General features: G+C 41.4%; 1 protein-coding gene across 1 annotated transcript; it reads left to right on the top strand.

The window, feature by feature from the left end:
* The first annotated feature begins 2,340 nt into the window (after positions 1-2,340).
* On the top strand, positions 2,341-19,881 carry LOC139646187 (scavenger receptor cysteine-rich domain-containing protein DMBT1-like). The gene is made up of 13 exons (XM_071522119.1): positions 2,341-2,568; positions 4,028-4,336; positions 4,747-5,055; positions 6,272-6,586; positions 8,082-8,390; positions 9,146-9,454; positions 10,180-10,491; positions 11,279-11,569; positions 12,226-12,435; positions 14,653-14,967; positions 15,724-16,056; positions 17,484-17,783; positions 19,119-19,881. The coding sequence occupies exons 1-13, from the start codon at positions 2,370-2,372 to the stop codon at positions 19,124-19,126; spliced, it is 3,519 nt and encodes a 1,172-aa protein (XP_071378220.1). The 5' UTR covers positions 2,341-2,369; the 3' UTR covers positions 19,127-19,881.
* The last annotated feature ends 1,590 nt before the right edge of the window (positions 19,882-21,471 follow it).

Below are 21,471 nucleotides of genomic sequence, written 5' to 3'. Positions count from 1 at the left end.
ACGGCTTGATGTTTCAGTCTCGTCAGGATGTTTTCAAGTTTTTAATGCTAAAACCTTTATAGCAGCTCATGAAACACCCTGGGTTCCTGGAGCATCACCGCTTACAATAATGAATGGGTCGCGAGATATGCACACTGATTCCATAACAAATAACTGCAGTAGCTGCTACTATCAGCAAACAGTGGGCTACTTATGTAAAATCCTCCAACACGTACCAGAAAATGGCAGCTGACTCTATATGATGATGAACAACTGCTCCTGACCTTTCCACTGGTACTTTCTCAATTTTCCTTCTAGTGCATACTGTCATAAACATACCATGAGACCCACCTCCACTTTATTGTATTTGGTCGGTGCAGGTCAGGTGGTCTCCTGTGAAAAGTTGAACTTTCCTCAACTTTAAAAAGCGTCCCACTCTATCTCTTTGTCTCTCTCTGTCTCTCCCGCAGTCGGCACTTTGTCTCCCTACTTACTTTAAAGCTACAATATGCAGCCAACCAAATCCAACCCTAACCCTAACCCTTTTAACAAACCCAACCCTAAACCTAACCCTGGACAACGTCAACCAGCAGACAGACACTAACCCTTTTCCTGTTATCTTTATCTCAACTCTTAATTTTTAATCCTATCCCTAACCTTTAGTCTTAACCCTAATCTAATCTTAGTCTGTTTTTTATCTTAACTTTAACCCTAAATCTTTCACTTTAAAGACTATCCCTTACCCTTTTTTCACATTTAAAAACAAATACATGAATAGGATATATTCTACTTCATCAGTGTGTGTGTTCATGTCAAAACCTTCTCACTGATGTTGGGAAATTTTGGGGCATATTGGCCAAAATATGTGCTCTGCTCCGTCCTCGCGGCCTCGTCTCCTCGCTGACCCGGCATCCAAAAATGAGCCGCCATCTTTAAGGATGTTCCAATTGTTTAAAAGGATCCTTCATGCCTCTGTCCTCCAAAGAGGTGTGGTCGGAGAAGACTCAGGTGTATCCTTGATGTGGAAATAATGACTGAAGATGATTCACGTGCCTGTAGCCTATAGGCTAAACCCAGCTCCATACCATCAGAAACGTGTAGAAAATGACAGATAAAATCCACAGTTGTAAGTAGCCTTGATGTGTCTCTCATTCTGTCTTAATCTTTCTTGTGAATTGTGTTTGTGTGTGTTGCCATGGAATTTCTACTAAACCTCAACTGCAATTCATTGTGTATTTTGCACATTATGTTCTTACAGCTACAGCTATGGTCATTTAAGGGAATAAAAAGAATCAGACTTTGGTTCATTGCTAGTGTGATGTCAAACAGCCTACAGGATCATTTGGACAACAGTGCACAGACACACATCAGCTTAATACATTTCTTTTAGGTGTTCTACCTCCATGGGGAAGACGATGCACATTATGGGCGGACAGAGATGAATTACACATTAATCTGAACGTTTATATGTGGATAAAACTACAGCTGTCATTTGTGGAGGGGAAGGAGAAACTGTGCGAGGCGCCTCAAACGGCACACTTCAAGTGTTACTTCCATGTGGCGCGTGCAAAGATGTTCCAATTGACAGAACTCGATTCACTCACTTCCTCGCATCTCCTCCTCGTTTCCCCGGTGACCTTTGACCGAGGAGTCGAGGAGGAGACGCGAGGCGAGGAGACGAGCAGAAATCATTACCAAATGGAAGGCACCCACCATCTGCTCCTTCAACGCCTGTGGCGGCTTTACATTTACTGGTTACTTCAGCCTCAGGCCAGATGACAACTCAGCAAGATGAGTGACAAGTTGGGTTGGGGCTGAAAAGGTGCTGACAGTTTGAAAAAAGTGGTGTAGTGTGATCACAGTCAAAGACCGACTAAATTCAACAAATAAAAAAATAGCTTGAAAGTTAAAGCTGTCCACAGAGACAGTCTTGTTGGCAACCAGCTCTGTCAACTTGGTCCAGAAAATCCAGAAAATAGGAACTGTGCTCAAAAGTGTTACCTTTTTCCTTTGGCATTGTTTTATGGGCAGAACTTCACAGTAGCCTTACTCCACTGTACTAAACTTGTGTTCAACCAGTGAAAAAGTAAGTGCACAATAATACTGTGTTAGGACTTTCCCTTTCCCTAAGGATTTTCATCAAGCTCTAATACAGCATTATTGTGTACTCAGAATACATTTCCGGAGGGTAATACACAGGTTAATACACTGGAATAAGGCCAACGTATAGTACAGTATTACCTCTCAATGTACTACTTACATTTTTTTCCTCTCCCCTGACAGAATCTGCTAAAGCCAGGCTGGTGAACGGGCATGCTGATGGATGCTCTGGTAGAGTGGAGGTCTACATTCAGGGAAAATGGGGCAGCGTGTCTTCGTTTGGCTGGGACATGAAAGATGCTGAGGTGGTGTGTAGGGAGGTCGGCTGCGGTAAAGCTGAGAGTGTTGACTATAATCGTAAATTTGGCCAGAGCAGCGGACAGTTCGGAATAAGAGATGTTGCCTGTTCGGGTGAGGAGCGCTCTCTCATCCACTGCCCACACCGAAGAGAGAGGTTTGACAGCCAGTACATCGGCGTCATCTGTTCAGGTGAGACAGGTCGAGCGACCAAGGTTGCATGTGGCAAAGAATTACCAGTGTGATTATTATTGGTCATCCATTATTATTATTATTATTATTATTATGATATAGAGTTACGTTAATGTTATGGTAAGAGTTCCTTTTTTAAATGGATAAGAGAAATCATCCTAATTACATGAAGTCACACTAATTAGTAAATAAGACTGGTAGATATATAACATACAACTAATAACTACAATGAAAGAAACATTTTAGTTCTGGTTAAATATTCTGATTTAAAGGATACCAATTAGACATGATTGTAAGAAAAGGATAATTATGCCATAATATCTGATGAGTAATATGAATGAAGACCAGTATCATGGGTTAATTACTCAGATGCACATCTTACTTCAGCTTGCCTCAGCCCTGTAATACATTAGCCCAATGTTCCCCTAGCCCAGTGTTCCCCTAGCCCAAGGTTGCCTTAGCCCAATGTTAGTCCAATGTTCCCCTAGCCCAATGTTCCCCTAGCCCAATGTTCCCCTAGCCCAAGGTTGCCTTAGCCCAATGTTAGTCCAATGTTCCCCTAGCCCAATGCTCCCTCAGCCCAGTATTCCCTTAGCCTAGTGTTCCCTCAGCCCAATTTTTCTTTAGCCCAATGTTCATTAACACAGTCTTTCCTAACCCTTATGTTCCCTGAGCATAAATTTAGGCCCAACGTTCTCTTAAAGGTCCCATATGGTGTAAAACAGGACTCCCCTTGCCTCTGTGATGATAAAGGTGTTGGATGGTCTATCTAAACATGGTGAAAGTATCAAAACACGGTCGCCATCTAAATCAACACAATCCATATTAGAAAAGCGAGCCTCTAAATGAGCCGTTTGGACTTCTGTAACTTTGTGGCGTCACAAAGGTTCGCTCATTATCATTTTTGTGAGAGATAATAGTTTAATAAAGTGTTTTTTTCAAAGCAGTTGAGCAGTTGTCATTGTTTATTACTGGAGAGTTTTCCCTGCCTCTCGCTGTCTGCAGCTGCCGGCTCTGCGGTGTCTCACGTTTCACTCTTGAAACGGTTAGCCAATCAGGACAGAGGGGTCATTAATATTAATGAGCCTTAAAGGCACAGAAACAGCCTGTTGTTGGAAACTGAACGTGTAAAAATGGATTGAGAGTGTTTTTGGTACATGACACCACACAAACAGCTTTGAACCTCAAGTCGTTCAGTCCCACCTACAGCAACTCGTCACTTTCACTGTCCTTGATCCCTCCATCCCCTTTTCTTTTTTCTTGTTATATTGAATAGAAAAACTGACTTTTCATCTAAAACCCCACCTGTAAAATTATTTCATTCTAACTTACTCATTACTCATCTGAAGATGCGTTAGGTCAGGTGACTGAAGCAAGTAAAACAAAAGAGGAGACCCGAAGAAGGTGTGTTCAGGTGTGTTTCTCCCTCCATTAAAATTACCTACCACATTGCTTCCAGGTCCTGTCAGGTTGGTCAGTGGGACTGATGAGTGTTCTGGCCGAGTGGAGGTCTACAAATATGGAGAATGGGGGACGGTGTGCGATGACGACTGGGACATGAAGGAAGCGGAGGTGGTTTGTAGGCAGCTGAACTGTGGAAGGGCTCTCTATGTCAAACAGAGGGCTCACTTTGGAAAGGGCAGCGGAGAGATCTGGATGTCTGGTGTGAAGTGTACTGGTGTGGAGGGATCGCTCACTCACTGTCATCACAAACACCGTGGCTTACACAGCTGTGGCCACAACAGAGACGCTGGAGTTGTCTGTTCAAGTAGGTTAACTGGACGGTGCTTGACATAAGTCCCGATTTTGGGAATTTACATTGGCTACCTGTTAGTTTCAGAACTGATTTTAAGATTTTACCGACCACATTTAAAGGGTAGTACCAGTTTATTTATTTTTTTCATTTGACGCCCATGAAAAGACTAAACCCAGCAATGTATTTGCCAGAGTCAGAAGCTCTTACTGTCTGTTCTACTGCAGGTCTAAGATTTTAAGTTTGGAGTGAAATTTGGCTAAAATCTGTTTCCCTATCAGTGGTGGTAGTGTTGCTGGTGTGCTAAACGAACACAGACACAGAGGAGAGGATTTTTTTTATTTCTAAAACAAGAGTAGGCAGTCCATCCATGATTCTGTATTCTATTAGTTCTCTACAGTTTTCCTCCTTGTCTGTCTTGGCAGGAAGTGTTCACGTCAGGCTGGTTAATGGGACGAGTCGCTGCTCAGGCAGAGCGGAGGTCTTCCATGACGGCCAGTGGGGGAGAGTGGACGATGACGGTTGGGACCTGAATGAAGCTAAGGTGGTGTGTAGAGAGCTGGGCTGTGGGAAGGCTCTGGATGCCAAAAACAATTCCCACTTTGGACAGGGCAGCGGAGAGATCCGGATGACCGATGTGAAGTGCTCTGGTCTGGAGAGCTCTCTCATTCAGTGTTCTCACCTCCGGCCTGAAACGCAGACCCACAGGCAGGATGCAGGAGTTGTGTGTTCAGGTAAAGCAACTCTATGGCTTCTTTGTGATGTACGACTTCCTTGTGGGAAAAAAATTAATCAGACTACAGTTCAAATTGTCAATCACCTCACAGCAAACATTAGTAAGCTGTAGATTCCCTTCATATATCTGTCATTTTGCATATTATTATATTATATATATTATATACTGTATATCTCCTCAATACTGTTCTAATCCATGCTCGGCAGCTGTGGCTGCTTGTATTTTTTTAGTCTGTTATGCATTGCAAATTAATTGTCTCAATTGTCTCAATAACAAATTATTGGTTTTACCAAACCTAATAAGCCTGATAGTGTTGCTAATGTGTAGAAAATCTGTGATAGAATTGACAATGTCAGAAGGAGGGATCATGATTGATCAATGCATTTATTTATCCAAGATATGATACAGACAGACATTGCAACCACAATCAGTAACTAGCAGTGACTATTAAGTCATGACTTTGAGAAAACTTCTTCTCAAGCATATTGGAGTCGAGGAACTGACTCTTGTGGTCGACCCTCCACCACTACTGGGCACCTCTTCTTCATCATCTCTTCTAGAGTCAAACTCAGATGGTCAGGGTGAAACTCTTCACTCCTCTATACCTGGGCACCATCAAACCTCATCACGGTTTACAGAAAACCAGCTTTTACCAATCATGTTTGTTCTTTATTGAGCAGTGTGTACCTTCAGTAATAAAATGAACTTAATGTAAAATAGTGTGAAATGATTAATCTTCACACCTGATTTCACATTGTGAAATTTTCATATAACTGCCATAATCCTCCTCATGTATGCAATTCACACTTTTCAGACTTTTGAGGAGAACTGACATATGGGTTTTTCACTGATTTGTTTGCTTGACTGCTTCGATATAGGAATGTATGGCAACATATAGTATGTCTATCTACTGAGACACAGTGGATAAATTGACTAAACTCAGAGTGCTATATAAAGGCCTTGCGTTGTTACAAATGTTCTAGCAACTGAAAAAAAGAGTGAGATATCTAAAAAAGATTGTTGTGGTGTGGATGTAGGTCAACAGTAACATTCAGTAATGTTCTAAATAGAAGTGAATAGTCTGAGATAGATTTGTTTCCAAATTTAGGTTGCTTTTGACAGAGTTAACTGTCTTGTCTTTAGCCCTAGTCTCTACTCTAAATCTATCTAATTTCTATTGTCTATTGATCTGTTCTTCCTCTCCTCCCTTTCAGGCAGCTCTGAGGTCAGGCTGGTCAACGGGACAAGTCGGTGCTCTGGCAGAGTGGAGGTTTACCATGACGCCATGTGGAGACCGGTCTGTGATGATAACTGGGATCTGAATGACGGCCATGTTGTCTGTAGAGAGCTGGACTGTGGGGAGGCTGTGACTGTCCAACGTGAGGCCTACTTCGGTTCGGGCGGTAGAACAAATAGGTTGCTGGAGCCGGGTTGCTCTGGTAACGAGAGCTCCATCACTCAGTGCCCAAACAAGAGAAATTATGTCTATGGCTGTACCTACCGTGAGGACGCAGGTCTCATCTGTTCAGGTAAGACAGGGTTTCCCATACTGCCCTACCAAAGTATCACATTACACTAGTTTTTTAACTGTTATTTGTCTAGGGAAAGTCAACTAAACATCATCTTTTTAAGCAGCTGGTACAACCACAGTCTTCTACTGTTGGCCACTGAGCAGGGAGTTATGTGGCTTACTCAAGGGCACCTCAAAGACAGTTGTTGAAGAAGGGGAGAGCATTACTCATCCACTTTTCCCACCCACATTTCTCCAGTTGGACCAGAGATTCAAACGGGCAACCTTCCAGTACAAGCAGTCATTATAAAGAACAGTAACTGAGTAGTGAAACGAAGAAAATGACTTAAGATAAGATCAGATAAGATAGACTATATTGTCCCAAAGGAAATTTGTCTTCGAAATATACAGTATCTGCTGTACAAATAACATAGTGCATACATACGATACATACACAGGCTGTCACCTATACACATGCACACACAGTACCTACAGTACATGCACAGACTGCCGTCAACCAACAACTTGCACACTGCCCACTGTACAACACCCCTGTAGTCGAAATAAAACAGCCTCATCAACATAGAGCCTTCATAGAATGTACTATGTACAGTTAAAATTAAAAACAGCTTTACAGGGGTTGGCCTCTGGCTAACTTCCAAGTTTATCTTCCGTCCCGCCAAAAGGATTGTTGGGACAGAAATGGACTGTGGATAATGTAATGACATTTATGGCTATAAGTTATGTTTATATTAATGGTATTAACGATAATAGTAACAATATTCACAGTCTGAATCTCCAGTGGGGGTGGGGGGTGGGGATTGTCCCAAGCATGAGTATGGAAAGTGAATTCTGAAAGCCAGAAATCTCAGCACCTGGTCATTTTGTGCTACAGGGCAAAAAAAAAAAATCTGGGGAAAATGTCTGTAAATCCACCCCTACCACAATGTTAACTGGTTGGTCCTGAGAGAGACTGTTTCTGCCACTCAGAATTAGTAACTTTATCAACTGTCAAACAATGAGCGATAAATCTTCTATACCTAAGAATTGAGAATTGAAGTGTAAAATTCTAAAATGAAAAATAAATTTGAAGGCTTTTAAGAAAGATACTTTCTCTAGTATTTTGCTGACCCCTTAAGCTCCCCTCCACAGGGAGGTCAGAGGGCAGCGTCAGTTACAGAACAGCTCTCACCAAGTTGGTAGAGTTTCATTGTCTTGCTCAAGAACACTTCAACAAGGTGGATGCTTGCTGTCACAGGAACCTGGTCCTTTGGTTGAAGGACAGTCTCCCTGCTCACTACACCAACATGATGACGATCCATTGCTCGCAGACTACCTGATCAGCTGAGGGTGGGAAAATATTGATAGAATCAGTAATACCAAATAATACCAAATAATACCAAATGATACCAAATGATACCAGAGAGTAAGACAAGAACAGGCAAAAGTGGAAGGTAGGAGAATTTCAACAGATTTCACCTTGATCAAACCCTTCCCTCCACCTTTTCTCCCAGGTAACGTCAGACTGGTCAACGGGTACGATCAGTGTTCTGGCAGAGTTGAGGTTTACCGCAACGGCCAATGGGGAACGGTGTGTGATGATGACTGGGACACCAGAGACGCTGAGGTGGTGTGTAGGGAGCTGGGCTGTGGGAGACCTCTGAATGTCAAAGACCAGTCCTATTTTGGCGAAAGTGGCGGAGAGGTTCTGCTGGCCGGACTGACATGTTCTGGCTCTGAGGACTCTCTCCTTCAGTGTCCCCATGACCAATCAGGCCCCCGGAACTGCGGCCACCATCAGGATGTTGGCGTCATCTGTACAGGTAACTGCTTCCTTCTGCTGTTGCTCTCACACACACATTCACACATATCTTTTTATCCTTCATTCATCTTGTCCTTTGTTCTGTATAAATCTCTTAGGGTGCGTTGATACCCAACATGTTTGGAGCATTTTGTTCAATCTGTGGAGCATTTCTTCCTTTAGTTCGGTTTATTTGGCCAGGTGAGAACAATGCCATTTGAACTCAGGTGGCACCAAATAATGGCACCAATATGCCTGAAAATGCAAGTCTCAGTCCTCTAACAGAAGAACTGTGGTGCGGTTCGTTAGGAGTGAGAATGGAATCCAAACCAACTACAGGAAATGACCCTAAAACATAAGGGATTATGGGTATTATGGGTTCTTTTGTTTTTATTTTCCTGTGTGTGTGTTGTAAAGCACTTTGGATTAACTGTGTTGTGTGTAAAGTGCTATATAAATAAAGCTGAGTTGAGAGTTGAGTTGGGTAGAAAACAGGTATTGGCATCTGATAGCCAGCAGTTCCTCATGCTTGGAAAGCCTACCATAACACAGCAGCCTAGCAGACAAGTCCTGAAATCAGTTCCTGGAAAAACAAAAGTTATGTGACTTTTGTTTACAAGCCCTGGGTGGCTTGTAATTGGACAGTTTGAACCTAAACAAACCAAATACAAAAAAACAACACCAAAGAAAACCACATGTTGGTGTGATCGCACCCCCAGTCTTGTTCATCTATCAGACTTGGTAATGGAAGTGATTGTAATTCTCCCTGTCCACCAGAGAGTGTTAAAGTCCGGCTGGTCAACGGTAGTGATCGCTGCTCCGGTAGAGTGGAGGTCTACTATAATGGCCAGTGGGGGGCAGTGTGTGGTGACGACTGGGACATGAAGGACGCTGAGGTGGTGTGTAGGGAGGTGGTCTGTGGGAGAGCTCAGAGTGTTGGAGATGACTATGGCCAGGGCAGCGGACAGCACTGGCTGGATGGTCTGGAGTGTTTGGGTAATGAGAGCTCCCTCACTCAGTGCTCCCATAAAGGATTTGGAAGACACGAATGCCGCCACACAGTCGATGCTGCCGTCAGATGTTCAGGTGAGTCCATTTGCATTCAGGCTGCCAAATAATCCGTAAAGTGGTAATCCACCAGATCTGTCTTTTTGTATTTATTTTGTCTCCATCTTTGGTGCTAAGTCATTACTATGTTTTTTTGGTGTTTCTGCACTGCAACGTTGCAGGTGAGAAAATAGTTGTGGTGGGGTTGTTCTTTTTTAAGTGGTAATCCGCAACAATTACATAGTTTCTGTAGGTGGTGCTCTTTTCTTTGTCTGTTCAGCCATGGTGGCTATTACTGCTCATGCCAACTACACACTTATTTTTCTGTTTATTCCAAGCAAACCAGAAATGTAAAACGCATCACTTTCCCAGGAAAGAGCTATGACACTGGGTGGTTAGAGCAGCAAATGGAAAAGCTTTCATGACCTGGCTATAGGTTGAATCACCGTTGTGGTAGAAAAAGTCATTTATTTATATGAAAATGTCACAAATTATTTCTGTAAATATTCATATATCATTGTCAAATTACTTGTGCTACCTTGGTATAATTATTGTAAACTAATGAGACCATGGTCGAGATGATTGGTAGTGTCTTTCTCAAGCCAGTCATATTCTTATTGCTAGATTAGACACCACAGCTGCTTAGCAACAAAGGAGACAAGATATGGTAAAACACATACAGTATCTCGTGGATTACCACCAAATGGGGTTGCAAGTAGCACCTTTAAATTTGTACTCAGTGACACCATGCCTCTGATTCCCAGCCATGGTCCGTCTGGCCAGCGGGGGGCCCTGCCACGGCAGAGTGGAGGTCTACCATGACGGTGACTGGGGAACAGTTTGCAGCTCAAAGTGGGACATGAACAATGCGGCGGTGGTTTGTAGAGAGCTGGACTGCAGGACACCTGTCAGTATTACACACTATGAGGCATTTGGATCAGCCAGATTGTCTGGCAGAATCTGGAAAAATCTGGGATGTTCTGGACATGAGAGCGCCCTCTCTCAGTGCAACCTGAGAGAGCAAGATGATTCTTATTCCTGCATGGCTTTTGCCAATGTGGGTGTTTACTGTTCAGGTAAGGCAGCTGCAGGGTTTGAGGGTTGGTAGGTGGTGATGAAACTCTCTCCTTTCATTTTAGACCTGTGTCATCTCTTAAACCTCTTCATACAACACATTTGTAGAGAAATTACTCCTGCAAATTTTGTTTTTTAATTCATAGCTGACTTTATTGTTTATCTCATTGGCTTTTATTCATTGTTTTTATTGCAAAGTACACTGTAACTTAACCTGAATGGACTCAAAATGTCATGGCAGTTTTTTTGCATTTACTTGCGTCTTTAATCTGAATGCAACCAGTGCCTTCCTATACAAAATAGATGCATGTAAAACTAGACACTAATAAGTTCAATTTTATTGTTAAAATCAACTTCGAACACCTCTGAAACTGAACACTCCATGTTTTAATCCGCTATTTTCCCTACAGAGCAAGCGTCATTTTCCTTGGCCCTGTAAGCGACCACTGCTGCCTCTAGCCCACAAAGACCAAATATAAAAATAACACGCAGACCCAACATGTAAACCTTACATACAACAGCCCTATTACTGTATCACACAAGGTTAATTATGGGGTTTGTTGGGTTTGTTTGGTCTATGTATCACTCTTGAGGTTCTATTGTGTATGTATCAATCTTAAGAAATTTTGCCTCAGGCAGGTCATGTCAAAGCCTAGGGGAACTGACGGCAAAAGCCTGGTCACCTTTAGTCTTAAGTCTCAACTTTGGATCAGCCAGAAGGGGCCTGCAGAGGATCTGACCATACTCATTAAACTTTCCTCTCATCCCATCTCATCTTGTTTTTTCCAGATGTCGTGAGGCTAGTCAATGGCAGCGGTCGATGCTCCGGAAAGGTGGAGGTGTACCATAGCAGCCAGTGGGGGGTGCTGTGCGGGGACGGGTGGGACAGGCCCAGTGCAGACGTGGTGTGCAGACAGCTGGGTTGTGGAGACGTGGTGAAGCTGTACCACTCCGACCCCAGAAATACTACAGAGTTCAACATGAGCTGCTCTGGACAGGAAAGCTCAGTCAAACAGTGCATCGTGGAGCGAGTTGACTCGGGCTGCAGCCTCAATGGAAACGCTGCTGTGGTCTGCTCAGGTACCTGGGAAAGGAATAGAGACTTTGTAGTCGCTTACCAGCCATGGCTGGCACCATCATGGAGGTCTTGTGGAGAATGGTTTGTTCGCAAATAACGGCTAGATATTTATATCTAGCCGTTATTTGCGATAACAATAACAACAATAACAATCAAGCTAGAAAAAGAGAGCTAGCTGAAAAAGCTTGTTGTGGTGTGGCTGTAGATCCATTCAGTAACGTTCTCAGTAAAAGTGAATAGTGTGATAAGGTGGATTTGTTTCCAAATGTAGGTTACTGTGACACAGTAAACTGTCTTATCTTTAGCCCTAGTCTCTACTCCAAAACACTCTGAGTTGTAGCTTGAGAAGAGTCAGCTCAGTTAACCTGAACAAACTGTTAGCTAGCTAACTAGCCAGCAAACACACTGATGTTAATGTGAACATGCTAATGCTAGCTGCTACTAGATACGTTAGTGCTTTAATCAGATGTGTTAACTAGGCTTCGGGAGTATCCATTTATTCATACCTTAATACCTTGGCGCCATTATGTATATCAATATTTATAAATATTTTGTACAAATATTCAATATCTTCAAATTTACACATAGGATCCCTTTTAATCTGATAAAGATAGGATAGCATTGCTCTCAGTGACACTTTGTCTCCTCACTTTTGTAGTCAGTGATTCCAGGCTGCTGGATGGGATTAACCGCTGTTCAGGAAGAGTGGAGCACTACCGTGCCGGCCAGTGGACGGAGAGGTGTTATTCTGCCGGGACGCGGGAGGCTGAAATAGATGCAGAGGCGGTGTGTCGACACTTGGGCTGTGGGGGGCTCAGGCACCTCCTTCCTAACTGTGCAACTAAAACTCCTGGAGTTATCTGTGGAGGTAAGAAACGGCTGTTTGCACTTTGCATCTGGTTGATTTGATGAGTTTCCATTGAACAAGTACCGCACTGTACCCATTAGTTTTCTCTTTGGTTCATGACCTTTAGAGGTTTTTAGTAGTTTATTCTGCATTTTATCTTTTGGTATATTTTTGGTGTGTTTTCAAGTATCAGTATCGTGTTGTACCCTTTTTGGATCTACTGTGGCTGTGGTACAATATAGGTACCATACTGTACCCATCCTGCGTCTATTATGGATTAGGGTAGAGCATCAGTACTGTGCTGTACCCCTAATGGTTCTACTATGACTATGATACAGCATCAGCACCCTTTAGCTTTTCATTGGGATACTGATGAAGAATGTACATCACTTGTGTGTTGTTAATGCCTGCACCATTTGACACTACCAGACATGTTGGCACCAGTGCTGAGCCAAAAAGAATAGATTCGAGCTGGCTGAGAAATACTAGAGTATTGTGCTACAGTACACAAGTTTCGTTGTACTGTATAACATTCAAGAAAGAATTCTATGCAGAACTAACGCAGGTTATATGGTGTAAAAGGCTATCACTGTACGCAGTAGAAAAAAAGCATACTTTGAGTTTGTTCTCACAAAGTGCGCTTTTAAATGTGGGCTGTTGTAGTGATCCATATACATGATGACAGTTATGAGTTATTCATGTCAAGGATGATGTTAAGTATTTGACATAACAACTGTAGTTTGTCAAAAAATGATGTATGAAGAGGGTCTAACATGCTCTACGGAGGCATTGGCAGCTACAAAGTCAGTCAGTTTGAACTGAGAGGTTTTGATTAGAATAGTATTTTATCTGGTTGAGGGTAAATGTAATGGCAATACCAGCCACTGGAGAGGAACAAAAAAAATGAAAATGTGACGTCATTATGAACCTTTAGACCCGTTACATACTCGACATAAACAATGCATGCAGCAACGCAAAGCAACGTGTTACCGGCCTCGGGCCTAGGGGTACCTGGACCAGCAGCAAGATGCTGCACAGGCTTGAAAAGCTGTGGAGCAGCAAGGGAAGAACTCACAAATGATTTGTGTGTACAGCTCAACACCAAGTTTATTCTGCAATTTTTCTAAATGTCACTTCTTTTCAAAAATGATCTTTACGTTCAGTTGCAATTCAAGTTTCAAAAATACATTTCAGTATAAAAAATAAACCTTTGACGCTAGCCAGGAAACTAAACACAACACAGTTCTCAACCAAATCACAGCTAAACTCGCTTGTAGAGCACTCCATGTCAAGTCACCACCCGAACGGGATGCTTATCTAATGTTTCGGTACATTTTTAACTTTAACTTAAGTACTTTTAATATATTTACGTACCTGTGGAGCAGTAAGGAAAGAACACATAAATTATTTGTGTGCACAGCACAGCACACCAAGTTTATTCTGCAATGCGCATGACTGACTCCGGTTCGAGCTGGAAGCTTCCCTACGGAATCTGGTGCTATAGCGACACCTACTGACAAAAATAAATAGTTGTCAGCATATTAAATGGAATAGCCATTGTAAAAAACTGCCATATTAGAGTAGCTATAAATAATAAAAAAAAAATGGGGGTGTCCGTTTTTTTTGTCACTTATAATGGAGGTTTTATTTTTTTTAATTATTAATTATTTAATTTTTTTTTTTTCATACCTTCCACAAACGCAGCAAAAGCAAAATGTGTACTCCAATATTAGTAATGCAACGCTAATATCTGCTGCAATATCTTGTGTTTCAGGTAGGGACGCTAAATGAAAATTACTGCTAAACAAACCACTACCAATGAAGAAGTAATTTCCTGGCTGTGGCTCAGTCAGAAGAGACATTGGCTGATCTGGTAGTACCATCTTCTTTTTAACTGGAGAATGTGTAAAAACACACATTCCTCTATGGTAGCCAATTTTAAACACCCTGCTCATATGTCAATACTCCAGATAATTGAATGCCTCCAAACTCCAGACTAGTGGCTTAGTTGCCCCTTGTGGATAAATGCAGTATTACCTCGGACAGGGCTGGAGGAAGCTGCTGGACGTGCGTATGCTATGTTAGCAGACAGCTTGCGTAGGTCAGGAACTTGAGTTTGCATATGCGTGCCTTACTTGGAGTAAATAACCAGCTTTAGATGTGAAAGATCATGTTGACAGCGGAGCCTGAAGATTAAAATGTCCATCCTGTCTTCATTCACTCTGACTGCTGCTACAGAGGAAACTTGGGTGAGGTTGGCCAACGGGACCGATCGCTGCTCCGGCAGGGTGGAGGTCTACCACGGCGGTCAGTGGGGGACACTGTGTGACGACGACTGGGGTTTAAAGGATGCTGAGGTGGTGTGCGAAGAGATGGGCTGTGGTCAGCCTCGCACCGTTCATGGACGGGCCTTCTTCGGCAAGGGCAGTGGGCCGATATGGCAAGCCAACGACCGCTGCTTCACAGATGAGATGTCGCTCATGCGGTGCTCACTAAGAGGATTCAACACAACAAGCTGTGGCCACAGTCAAGATGCTGGAGTTGTCTGTTCAGGTAACGCAGTTGGTCGTTAATCGTCAGGATGGGGGATAGGGACTATGGATCGGTCTCCATCCGTTTGTGTGTTCGTTCATTCATCTGTTTGCCCATCCTACGTTATTTTCTCAGACACCACTGAACAGATTTTGATTAATTTTGGGGGCATGATGCACCTCACCACTGCATCCCTGCAATTTCAAAATTACACCCAGGCAAGTATTTGATGGGAGGCAATGTGCCAAGTTGTACGTCAACCCAAACAAGGACCAACCTGACTGGTCTGAGAGCAAGTTTTATATTTCACTCTGAAATTAGAACATTTCCCACCATACTGACTCCAGAATATAATTTGGGCAAATAAGGAGAATCTACAGCGTCTCAGTTATTGGGATGGGACGCTCTTCACTGTTGCAGCCCCACTTTGTGATTTAGGCTGACAAATTGGGTTTATTTTTACATAAAATTATTACATAGTGTTGCTTCAAGTGTGTAATTTCTCACCTTTTTGTATGACAAAGTAATCTAAAAGTAACTGAAAGTGGTGTAATCAGAATACACAACTGACTTTGAGTAATGCTATGTTACTGATCACAATTTTGATAATTAGTAATTGCAACAGAATACATTTCTAAAGTAATGTGCCTGACATGGAAGACCGGCTCCCCAGCTAATTCTGGTTGTTACTGAGGAAAAGATTACATCTACCTTTTGTCATGAATAAAATAGAGATCATATGAATGTGACAGATGCTTTCTCTTCTTGATGTTTCAGAAAGTGTGAGGCTTGTGAATGGGACCAACTGCTGCTCCGGCAGGGTGGAGATATTTAGATATGGAAAGTGGTCAACAGTATGTGACATTGACTGGGGGATGACTCAGGCCGGGGTGGTGTGCAGGCAGCTGGGCTGCGGCGTTGCTCTGCAAGCACCAACAGGGGTTCACTTTGGCCGGAGCCGAGGGCCAGTTCTGAAGCATAGCATGGAGTGTGGTGGCGGTGAGAAGTCTTTAAACCAGTGTAGTCATCATACATACACTGGTACATACGATTACAGCCTCCCAGACAACCTGTGTGACCACAGTCAGAACTCTGGTGTCATCTGTTCAGGTAGGAGATGCATTTTATCCAAGCAAACACTTACATAAATACACAATCACAATCCTTAAAGCTGCCATTTCAGTTCCATTGTGAATAGACACAACCAAAACCTCACCCCCTTTGATAGGCTGCAAAAGTTGTCTATGTAAGGGATAATGTACTGTCAGTCATTATTGCAAAATACATTCAAGTCGTACATTATCACATTTATTACACAGCTACTTACTGAAGAAATTAATCATTTAACATAAAATATTGATTTTAAATTATTTTATTACAAGCTTAAGTGTGGTGGCCTGGAAGTACAAACCACAGCAGCATTTCACAAAGCGAGTTCATAAATCAGAAAACAGATTAATATTTCATCAAACAGATTAGACACATTCATTAGCTTAATGCTAATTATAGCATGCTTATGCTAACATGTTAATGCAAATGCTATCACAATCTAATGCTAACATGCTACTGCTAATGCTTACTTTGTCCGACTTAGATGATGCTAATTTAGCTAGCGTAATGCTAATGCTGAACAGTAATGATAATGCTAACGTGTTTATGCTAACATGCTTATACTAATACTTGGGCCCTTTCCCATGTAGCATTGGCATGTTAGCATTATCACTAGAATGTTAGCATTAGCACATTAGCATTTGCATGTTAGCTTTGGCTACTTGATTTTTTAATCCGTATTGTAATTTATGAATTTATTTGGTAAAATGTTAATTTGTTTTCTTCAATGTGGTTGTGTGATGATTGTTTTGAGTGTTGTGTTTTCTGATTTGTGAATTTATTTTCTCTATTTGTATTTTCTGTTTAGTTCATCAGTATTTAACAAAGCTGTGTTAGTTGTACAGCTGGTGGCCATTAGCTTCTGGCATTAATTATACAGTCGTGGTAAGACCTGCTCCTAATGGTCAGTGCAGAGAACTATATGTATATATACTGTATGTATATCCATACAGTGCCAGACAGACAAACACTGCTTGTTAGCCATTTTAAGCACTATAGATATAACACAGCACACCAAGCAACAATGCTTACATCTTGTTTTTTATTTGGTTGGTTTGAGATGAGCTGTATTTTATAAGCCCATTGGTTTGTTTGGTCTCACCTGCATTTGTTCTCTCTTTTATAATTGTGGTTTATTACTTCACGTCTGTGTTTTATCACTGTGAAAAAAAATCAGTCCTAAACCAAACTCATCTAAGCTAAGTTAAACTAAGCTACACCACACAAACGAATGTGAACCTTATGAACGGGTCTGACCACCTTTTATGACCATATTTTAACTATTGGTCTAGTTTTGTAATTTATGGTTTATGTGAACCCCTGGAAGAGGCTAATGGGGATCCTTACTAAACTATTAAATAAATAATAAACTAACTGTACTGAGCCAAACCAAATCAAACAATATCAAAACCTGTTTCTTGTCGTAGGACCCATGCCCAAACCTGAAATCTTTGCTAGCCCCAGTGCTGAGGTTAAATGGGGTACCAGAGTGGACATCAGCTGCTCCTTCAGGGCTCTGGGGGAGCTTCTGGGCGGTCTGTTCACCTTGGAGCAAACCTCCGGCTCCTTCAGGCTGGAGCGAGAGTCCAGCAGCAACACGGTGACATTTGTCATCCCCAACGTGGACTATGGTCACGAAGGGTCGTACCGCTGTCGGTATCAGAAAAGATTGGAAGATAGAGACGTCTCCACCCCTCACAGCGACTCCATCAGACTCAATGTGGCAGGTGAGAAAATAGGCGTGGTGGGGTTTTTTTGTGTGAATGTGGAGTCAGTTTTTAAGTGAGATTCCTTTTCTTTGTATTTTGTCTCCATCTTTGGTGCCAAGTGCTCATTGCTGTGGTGTTTTTTTAATTTTTATTTTGTCTCCATCTTCGGTCATTGCTGTGGTGTTTTTTTTGTTTTTTTGTCTCCACCTTTGTGTGGGCGCTACTCTGACGTCTTTTTCCTTGGATTTTCTGTTGATGAAGTTTGAGTTTCTGTAGGTGGCTCTCTCTTCTTTCTCTTTGTCTGTCAGCCATGGTCAATACCATCCAGCTGCAGACTTGCGGAACGCGCCTCTAACTAGGCAGGAAATTAAAACTGGCTGTTTTTGTCTTTATTACGATAGGGAATAATTTCAGTTAATGTTGCCAAATAAAGCCTTTAATAGAAGCCTTCTATAGAAGCTGTTTCAATCAATAATAGTTGGGGTTTTTGTTATAATGTCAGGTTTAGCGTCAAGCTAACTGTGCTTACTGGCACCACAAGGTAATTGTGCCAGACGGAGGCGTCGCCCAGCAAGGGGCAGGTATTGCTGCTCATGCTAACTACCCAGTTCTTCTTCTGCTCATTCCAAACAAACATAAAATGCATCACTTCCTGTGGGGTAGAGGATTTTTCCCTTGAATTATATGGAAACCAAGAGCGTCCGTGGGTTGTTGGGTTTTTTTAAGTTACTTTTTTACTGTTGCAATTTCTGCCTGTGTCATACTTTACCTTTAAAATCTGATGCGCTAATCAATCGTGATCTGTCCCTCTGACATTGCCAATTCCATTTTAGTCTGTCTACACTTTGGCTACACTTTCATGCTTACTCGGCTTGCGTCTCATGAAGGCAACAGCAATGGGACAAAAGTTGTGATCTCAGCAAAACCATTAATTTGTTATCTTGAGATGAGATGATTAAGTCGTGATTTCGATATAACAGCAATAAAAAATATGAGCAACCATGGAGCTATAAGTCACAGATAACACATTTGCCAACTGAAGCCAAACTTCATGATCTGCCAAATGTGTGTTTAACCATCAACTTATTTTTCAAGGAGGCAAGCATCCTCCTGATAAATGTGACATCATCACAGCAGTTTAGGACCTAACTTAAATCATTCACCTAATTACAGTAAATCAGAGTTTGATGTTTTGAGATAATGAGATAATTAAGTCATGTCCTCGAAATAATGAGGTTAAAAAACCCCAAAAAGTGACACATTTTAAATGCACCTGTTATTCTGAGACACGCTTCAATGGATTGGGCTGTTATATTTCTCCAAACTGATGACTTTTCTCGTTATCTTCTGCAGCACCATGAAGACATCCAGACAGTCATACAGATGTTGAGCCACTGCCACCTGACCACTAACAATGGATCAAAGATGAGACGTTTTACAGTTTGTTTAAGGAAATTTTCAGACATTTTTAAAGTTTTCAGACTTTTTGGTTGTGTTTATCTTTAATTGAGGCCCAGTCTCTGTCAGCATGTGATGAGGTGGACTCTCTCCAGTTAGTCACTGCTAGTCACTGCTGCTCTCCTTTGCAGCATATGAAGGTTTTAATTCCAAATCAGACGTCCACCATTTCAACAAAGCTTCAGCTTTTACAAACATTGCATGAATATCACCCACATTTTTTTTTTTTCAAAAATAGATAAAAAGCCTTTTGGAATAAAAACCTTTATATTATGTTCTCATGCAAACCTTAATCTGTATAAGGACTGTATTCACTTCCTGCAACCTTCTTTGACTTGGCAGGATTGTATATGACAGTAATTTTGTTGCATTTGCAGGTATACAGCAGGCTCAATTTACCACTGGTCACATGCTGGTACATTAGCCTGCGTCTGGTAAATTAGTCAGCTGTAGCAGGTAACCAACCATCGTTTAGAGGTTAGAGGTAAATCAGTTTAGATTCAAATACTGGAAGTAGTTGGTCAATTTTGGAAATAAACACCAGACATTGTGGCCGGTGAGCGAAACACTTTGTTTCTGCCCTGGTTTATAGCTGGTGAAGATAGAGAGGAAACTTTAATCTGCGCCGCTGGATTATATCAAACGTTTAGATGCATGTAACCATGAAAATGTGTGAGGGAATGCACTTTTTACAAAATAAAATCAATTGTAAACTAATTATGTTTTGACTTTAGTATGTGCTTGGCTACACGTTAAATTGCTTCCATTACTGAGTACAGATTCTGTCAGCTCTCCTGTGTTTTCTGTTTTCAGCTAAATTCTGGTAAGCTGCAGCATCTACAGTTCCTCATACAGTCACGAGGCACGAGCCCACAGGAGGCACCAACTCACACCTTGTTCACGTCTTTTTGCAACATTAGCATACAATTCACCGGAAGTCAGTATTTTCTATTGCAGACAAATTTGAGGGAAAGATAATGGAGTTAATGGAGGGTCAGATGTGGTGAAAATTGTCAACTTCTCTGTTGTCCCTGCTCAGTCAACATCTACCAAAAGTTGTATTTTGTGGGCTAAACAAATGATATTTTTTAAAGCATATTTTTACACTTAAACACTTAAACACATTACATACTTTGTGTGTGTGTGTATATATGTATACTTATACACATATACACATATATACTATATATAAATATATATATATCAATTTACATCATTGGCCAGGCCCAATTTACGCCTTTGTCTGCCCCCAAATATAAATAAATAAATATAATATAAATATAATAAATACAAAAATGTGTTTTATTGAATCTTGCAGGAATGATTTATTTATGCTATACTATATATGATATTAAATGCTACGTCAAATCCAAAAAACTAAACTAAATAACAGTCATATACGCTATTTGTAATTTATGTAAATTTAGAACCGTCACAAATCAGAATTTCATCACTTTCAAATTTTTAATAAAGTTGGTGGGTAGAGTTAGCATAGGTGACCTTCCATATTCATGAGTCTCTGAGTAGTAGCCTAGATCCTGTAATTCTAACTTTTTCATAAAAAATGGGCATTAGGAAGTGGTTAACAAAAAAGAATAAGACAACTCATCAAGCAAGTAGTGCTGCAGCTTTATTAGGATCAACAAGTAGCGACAGGAAGCTATCTTGTTGCTCAGTGCTGCAGTTCATAGTATTGTAGCTCTATATTGTGTATTTGTTTGCCCCTGGTCAGTGTTGTTGAACAAGCATCCAGCCACCCATCACCTCTTCTCCTACACAAACCAATATTTGCATCTCAGTTCATTTAGGAGCTCATTCCCCTTGGGTTCCCCTTAAAAATTACAGATATCCGTCGTGAATTAAAGAGACGTCGGCAGATTAATTTCCATAAGTGAGAGGTAACATTGTATTGGCATTTTTGTTATAGAGACATACTGTACATCAGAACAGAATTTGCATCAAAGAATTTGCATCAAACCCTTTAAAGGATTAATTTGTGCTCATTTCCTGCATTCCCTTACTGTTTTACATCGCTGTAGATCATTTTCCCGTGCTTTTATTATGTTGAGATATTTGTTTTTTGACTTAATCATCTATGCTTGTTCGAAAAGAAAAAGATAAAACATTTCTGGCCAACAATTGTAGAAAACAAAACAAGAGAACTGTTCATCTTAGTGGTGAACAGTTCTACCTGAAGGTCCCGGTACCAGCACCCCAATGGCGTAGTGAGGAAAATTGGCTGTGAAAA

Source organism: Centroberyx affinis, unplaced genomic scaffold, assembly GCF_046629955.1.
Source record: "Centroberyx affinis isolate AG114_WGS23_722 - 3 ecotype Tasmania unplaced genomic scaffold, CSIRO-AGI_Caff_v1 ptg000953l_1, whole genome shotgun sequence".
In the NCBI taxonomy this organism is placed as follows: Eukaryota; Metazoa; Chordata; class Actinopteri; order Beryciformes; family Berycidae; genus Centroberyx; species Centroberyx affinis.
This window is presented reverse-complemented; position numbering and strand designations above follow the sequence as displayed.